Source organism: Nilaparvata lugens, chromosome 5, assembly GCF_014356525.2.
Source record: "Nilaparvata lugens isolate BPH chromosome 5, ASM1435652v1, whole genome shotgun sequence".
NCBI classification, from domain to species: domain Eukaryota; kingdom Metazoa; phylum Arthropoda; class Insecta; order Hemiptera; family Delphacidae; genus Nilaparvata; species Nilaparvata lugens.
In genome coordinates this window covers 22,249,043-22,256,479 of record NC_052508.1, presented here as the reverse complement: position 1 = coordinate 22,256,479, position 7,437 = coordinate 22,249,043, and the positions used below count along the sequence as shown (strand labels likewise).

The 7,437-nt window shown below is 33.6% G+C and overlaps 1 protein-coding gene across 1 annotated transcript; it reads left to right on the top strand.

Annotated features, from left to right (window-relative positions):
- Positions 1 to 274: 274 nt before the first annotated feature.
- Positions 275 to 3,554, top strand: LOC120351582 (dead end protein homolog 1-like). The gene is made up of 2 exons (XM_039429421.1): positions 275 to 1,013; positions 3,444 to 3,554. Exons 1-2 carry the CDS (start codon positions 411 to 413, stop codon positions 3,552 to 3,554), a joined length of 714 nt encoding a protein of 237 aa, XP_039285355.1. The 5' UTR covers positions 275 to 410.
- Positions 3,555 to 7,437: the final 3,883 nt, after the last annotated feature.

Here is a 7,437-nt window from a genome sequence, read left to right as displayed (position 1 = left end):
ATTTCTACATTCTGAGAGGTTAAGAACAGAATTTTATAATCTCAGTTGCACAATTTAAATGAGGTAAAAGATGATTAAACTACTTTGGGTGGGACTCGAACACACAATCAAACGCAGCGGTAGGCGGTAGCTGCAATGCTTCAGCCACTCCGCTAATTCATAAGTTGAGTAGTTACTACGCTGGAGTACGATCATTCACAGAAGTCGATTTGTGAAGGGGTGAGGGAACTGATGGAGGGATGAGACCGTGACGTAGAGATCATGTGATCTTATCCAAATTCGCGGGTTTTTGGATTAGCGTCTTCACGTCTTCAGTTCAGATTTGACCTTTGAACATAATAGTTGAGACAACGCTGAGGTAGTTCTATACTTTGCATAAAGTTACTACATTTTTTGATTTTACGTTTAGAATGGGTGAACTTCATTATTTTAACGTAGAAGATATTTTCGGCGAATATTCGTTTACGCGGATGAACGGGCAACGCATTATACGGCGTGTAAATCTCTTGCAAGACATTGGAGCAGATAATCGAGGGCTGGAAATAATTGTTAAGAATATTCCGAGTGAATGCAATGAGAAGTTCTTGTTCGAATTGTTTCATTCAGCGGGAGTTATTGTTGAAATTAGGGTGATGGTTAAACATGACGAACAATGTAAGGGAATAGCTTTTGTGAAGTACCTTACCCCAAAAATGTGTGAAGTTGCAGTAGCACTTCTGAACGGGTACAAAATAGGAGGCGGGAGAAGTCTTATAGTAGAAAAATCTCTTGAGTTCAACGAACTGGAATTCGCGGGGATTCCACCCTCAGTTTCGCTTCGATGCTTGGAAACGTTTTTCTTTAGCAAATTTAAAGACGTGAGTGAAATAAAGGTTTTGAACAAAAATGAGGAACAGCAAAAAGTTGGCGTTGCATTTAAATGCCATCGCGCTGCTGCTTTAGCAAGGCGACAATTCTGTTCACAGAAACAAGTCTATTGGAAGTCTCTCATCACAGTAGAGTGGCCTGAATCGGTGAGTTCATTTCAAGTTTTCTATTTCAATTACGTAGTAGAAATGAATGTTTCAATTTGAATCGATTAACTTAAGCTATTAAATAATAATATAAATAATATTTCAAATAATATTTTTCTTGACATGTAAAGATTTTCATTAGGTATCTACAAAAATGAATTATGACAATATCTAAGTAATTATTCATAAATTTATGAGATACCTATACCGTACATATTTTTAATAATATATATTTTCAAACAGGGCTATTTGATAGTTTATTGTTTGAGTGAACTATGTAGTAGACCTACAATTCTTTCTGTTTTTTCCAAGACACGACTAGGAAATTATTTACTATGAAGTGTCAAATTAAATACCGTAATTATGGGTTTTAAACTATTATTATTAAGGTACGCGATACCGTAATTTATTTCGACAGTTGTAATCATTTCCGAAACTAAGTCGTGTCTTAAAACGAGAAATGATGGTACTGGGCCTAGTGAATCCAATTTAAGAAATTAAAATGATCAATTATTATCAATAAACAATAATTATTAGTAAGTATGAATATTAGGACGCTGCATAGAGACAAGCGTACAGTGAATTTCACTGTACACTCCCCTCCCATTTCTAGGTGGAAGCCCTTCGCCATCTTTTTCAAGCTATTCCACTATACAGAGATGCAGACAAATCTCTCCTCAAATACAAACAATAATCTTCGGCTTCGCCTATGCTTCTTTGTCTTGCAGGGATGAAGAAGATTGGTTTCTTGGTTGCATGACTCATTTGTCACCATGTGTCATTCTAAGATCTAGCAGCATACTTCGTTTGTTTCCGTGGTTTCTCGTACGGTCTCGGTAAAAACTATACATTCCGATGTTGAGACGTGGCAGTCAACACGCCTTCTTTCGCGCCAACTTCTCTTGTACCCCTACCGCGCAAACGCGCGCCAAATTCTCTCGCGCCAAGTCTTCCACAAGGTCAAGTTCATTCGCGCCAAATCTTCCACAAGGTCAAGTTCTTTCGCGCCAACCCCTTCCACTATAGCTTAGCATGGTACGGTAGCTGCTGTTTTGCTTCACAAACACAACACACCACAATCATCAACTAACTTTTTCATCAAAAATGTCTTAGCCTTCTTGTGTTGTAGAGGTGGTGGGGATCAGCCAGTTACCGTTCTACCAGAGAGTATGGATTGTAATTATTATGTAATTATTACATTCTATACTCTGGTCCCTACTTACAAAGGATTTCGTAAAACACTTTTTTTATTGAATTTCAATTTGAAGAAAAACTTAACATCAATCTATGATAAATATGAAGGGAGGAATTGGCTTATATACATGTACATGGTTCATTGTATAATGGACCATGGAAATGCATATAATCGGAAATACACGTTTGACACATTATCACTTATGAACTAATAAACTCAAGGTACCTAGAATACAATGAATGAACTGATTAACATTGCATTCTAGGTACATTAAAAAACTGATTAACTAGCAATTTTACATGAAGATTCAAAATTTACCGAGGATGTATATAGGCTTATCTTAATTGATATTAATCAATTAATTCTAATTTAATAACGGAATTATTCAATTTGAGATTTGAATTTTACGCAACTGCCCAATCAAACAGAGCTTCCTCCAAGTGATTCTGTAGCGTAGGCCTAATTTATCGGTAGCACGCGCGACTCAAGAATTGGTTGCGTAGTTTCCAGACCAAACTTTCTTTTGATTTGATGGAAATTTTCAACGTTGAATTTGCTATGAAGATTTTCCACGTAATTTTGACAAAATAATAATTTTTTATATTTCCTGGGGATAAGGAGATTGTATTTTATAACAGAACATTTTCCCCAGTGCAAAGCACGGGTTAACTGCTAGTTATAAATGAATAACTGCTGATTCCCGTTCATTAACTTGATATTATTCCTTTTTGATGCTTTCTTCTCAAAATTGATGTTCAAATATTTATCTCTTTTTATAGGAATACTTACAGTAGTGAATACATACAGGATTGAGTAACCTCTTCTCTTAGTTTTTTTCGAGACTTCACTTGTTATGGCTGATATGCCATTATCGTATCGAAATAGATAATCAGGAAGCGCACAAATATTCAAATTTCTCATGCTATGATAAATATCAACTCTTTAGCAGCCGGTTTATAATTGTATTCTATAGTTTTAAAGATTTTCCTTTTCATAAAATTACTAAAACTCTTAATTTTACACCATTTAAAGAAATCCGGCATGAGCTTTAGATTAGACCTCCTACACTCCGCTCCACTAAAGTTGAAAAACGTGGGCAATTGATAAATTTTCTAGAAAGAGTTGATTGGTTTATACACTTGATTTGTCCGCTATATATTGTATAAAATTAACGAAAAATTATATTACTGAATTCCCTTCTTCCTAGCATTATCTCATGTTCGTGTTTTTTTCAGACAAAAAAAACGATGAAGAGGGATGATAGGGGATCATCTGATCGTAATGAGGAGCCACATCTGAACCTGAATGTCTGGGAGAACATTGAGTTCTCAATGAAAACAAATTGAAGCAGGATGATAGTAGTGTTAAGTTACAAGATCAACTCATTCAAGTTTCTGAAAATGTAGGCCTAGTACTGTTGTTGGAAAAGTCAACCATAGTGAGACAGTAGAATTGAGTAAAGAAGTCGGTAGGGAGTTGTCTTCACTGAAAGTCAACTATCAAGAAAGTACTATTGCTACATTGAGGTTAGGAAAACAGTAAACAAATCAAATGTTTCTATGGATCAGATTACTACATCAAAAGTTAGGAAGATTGTAAAAAATGAATGATTACATGAGACAGGTTCTGTGGAGGTTAGGAATAATGTCAACAAAATGAATGTTGCTTTGAGTCAAGTTGATGAGTTCAACTTTCAACTGAGAATTGAAAAGGTGTATGCAATGCATTCTCAAGTGAACATGACTAACTTTTGCAAGCAAAATTGCTTTGTTAAAACAAATGAACCCATGAATAAAATCATGTTATTGAAGAAAACAAAACGCAAAGTCTCCATTGATGTGCTAGTATTCAAAGGTTGTTTCAAATTGCTTATTTACAAGATGATGACTGTGAATCACATGATGGAAGGGTATTCCACAACACACAATGATTAGGAATCCTGTGTCATGCCGGGATTCAGAATAGCAATGACCGTAAATACTACGTATGGTAAGAGTCCATAATTGTATCTTTTTTCTTTCCTGTAGCCTATTTTCTTGGCCCTTAATCTTTTCAATTTTCGATTCTTTCCTGTCTTCGTGTAATATTCAGTAAATTTCTTCTATGATGCATATCTTAACCAATCTTGTCCATAGTCATTTAAATTTGTATTTTTTCTGAAATAATTTTAAAAGTTGAAATAGTAGCTTATTTTCCTAATCTTTAATTGTTGATAAAACTTAACTTTTCAAATCTATCCATTGTTGTGTAAATAATGTTTGCTTGTGACATATTTTTTCATCATGTAAGATAAGATAAGATAAGATAAGATATTTTTTATTGCCAATAAACATATACAGTGCAGTAATAGGCAAAAGTCACAATACAAACAGTACAATAAAAATAACATAATCATATCACTGGCGGAAATCACAATACAAACAAAAGATTACCAAGTGACAATACAACCAAAAACTGAAACAACCGAATACAATCAAACAATAAAACAAAAACAAAACCAACTAAAAACTCAAAACTGTACCACAAGTGTAACATTATCACAATATGCTTATTTTATGAAAAATTCTTATACAAACTCAACTCTGCTAAACATTAATAACAATATCACCTTCAAGAAACTCTTCCACTGTATAAAAGGACTTAGATGTAACCCACTTGCTAACGACCATCCTGAAACGACCAACTGGAAGCGCTCTAATTTCTAGCGGCAGCCTGTTGAATAGTTTTATTTGCTGGAAATAATGGCTTTTGTATGTTTTCCTCAGTCGAACGTGAGGCACTGTTAAATTCTCCCTATTCCTAGTATTGAAATTGTGGGTATTTGACTGGGTATCAAAACTGGAAATTTTTGTCTCACCTGTAACAGATTTTGATAAATGAAAAGTGCCGGTAGGGTCATAATATTCAGCTGTCTAAAAGCTTCTCTGCATGAATCCCTAACACCAAGGTTGCTTATGATTCTTATCACTTTTTTCTGCCACAAAAATGCCCTGATGCTATGGGTTGAGTTTCCCAAAGGTAAACACCATATGATAGAATAGAATGGAACAATCCAAAATAAGTGGTTTTTAAAACTTGATGGCTAACGCAGAATTTTAATTTACGGAGCAAAATGTAACTCTAGCCAGTCTCTTACATAGTTCAGTGATATGCACATGCCAATCAAGCTTTGAATCCAAGTTCAAACCCAATAGCTTAACAGAGGTGACACCAACATCTGCTAATACATTATTATTGAGTGAGAAGAATATTTCTTCTGTCTTGCTCTCATTAATGCACAAGTCGTTTGAGGTGAACCATTGCTTTGCATCAACTTACATTAGAATTAATCAGAGTGGTATCGTCTGCATAGAGCACAGGTAAAGTGTGAACATTGGACTGAAGGTCATTCATAAAAATCAGAAACAGAAATGGTCCAAGTACGGAGCCTTGAGGAACACCTGCTAGTACTTCCTTATATTGAGAATTTCCGACGTGTCAGCGACCACAACTTTCTGTTTCCTATTGATTAGGTATGATGGATAAGTTTAAGTTCCTTATTTTAACACCATAGAAGTTTAACTTATCCAACAATTTTCCATGGTGGATACTCTCAAAAGCCCGGCTCAAATCTATCAATTTCGCACCAGTTACTAATTTCTTATGTATCTAATTTCTTATGTTTCTATGTATCACTTATTGAAGTGTATCAATTTTATGTGTATTGTTTTAGGGAATTATTACCCAGTTTTCTTTTTCTCTTGTTTGTATTGTTTTAGGGAACTTATTTACCCAGTATTTCATCTTGATATCTTTGTATCATAATCTTGAAATGTTTATACTTATTATACAGTCTTTAAATTTGAATTATTTTAAAAAATAATTGGTTTAATTTAAAACGTTGTGTTATATTATCAATGAAATGAGTTAAAGGCTAAAATTTTCTAAAATGTTTTGTAATCGATATTTTTTTTAAATTTTAAAAACTGTTTGTTCTATAAATTTTGATATGATTGATTATCGTTTGAAATGGATGCTGGAGTGTATGTAGAATTTTTAGTGGGGTTTGTTGATTAGAATTTGCTGGTATGTGATTGTTTTTTTGAGATGGAAACCCATTATTGCCTAAAGAAGGAATAACAGAGGTTATGACTTAGAGAGGCAGTAATGAGATAATAATTTGTGTTGATTATAATGTTGATTGCCATAGATGCAAAATAATGATTAATAATGTTGCCATAGATGCAAAATGATGATTACTGATGAATATTGTTTGCCTTTGAAGCAAAATATTATTGATGTTTTGAATGGTTTCTTGTTTAATGTTTGATAGTAAAGTTTTGTCATGAAATGTAGTTTGTGTTTAGAACATTGAAGAGTCGAAATAAACTATAGTATCAACAAACGATGGAACAAAAATGAGGAACAGCAAAAAGTTGGCGTTGCATTTAAATGCCATCGCGCTGCTGCTTTAGCAAGGCGACAATTCTGTTCACAGAAACAAGTCTATTGGAAGTCTCTCATCACAGTAGAGTGGCCTGAATCGGTGAGTTCATTTCAAGTTTTCTATTTCAATTACGTAGTAGAAATGAATGTTTCAATTTGAATCGATTAACTTAAGCTATTAAATAATAATATAAATAATATTTCAAATAATATTTTTCTTGACATGTAAAGATTTTCATTAGGTATCTACAAAAATGAATTATGACAATATCTAAGTAATTATTCATAAATATATGAGATACCTATACCGTACATATTTTTAATAATATATATTTTCAAACAGGGCTATTTGATAGTTTATTGTTTGAGTGAACTATGTAGTAGACCTACAATTCTTTCTGTTTTTTCCAAGACACGACTAGGAAATTATTTACTATGAAGTGTCAAATTAAATACCGTAATTATGGGTTTTAAACTATTATTATTAAGGTACGCGATACCGTAATTTATTTCGACAGTTGTAATCATTTCCGAAACTAAGTCGTGTCTTAAAACGAGAAATGATGGTACTGGGCCTAGTGAATCCAATTTAAGAAATTAAAATGATCAATTATTATCAATAAACAATAATTATTAGTAAGTATGAATATTAGGACGCTGCATAGAGACAAGCGTACAGTGAATTTCACTGTACACTCCCCTCCCATTTCTAGGTGGAAGCCCTTCGCCATCTTTTTCAAGCTATTCCACTATACAGAGATGCAGACAAATCTCTCCTCAAATACAAACAATAATCTTTCTTCG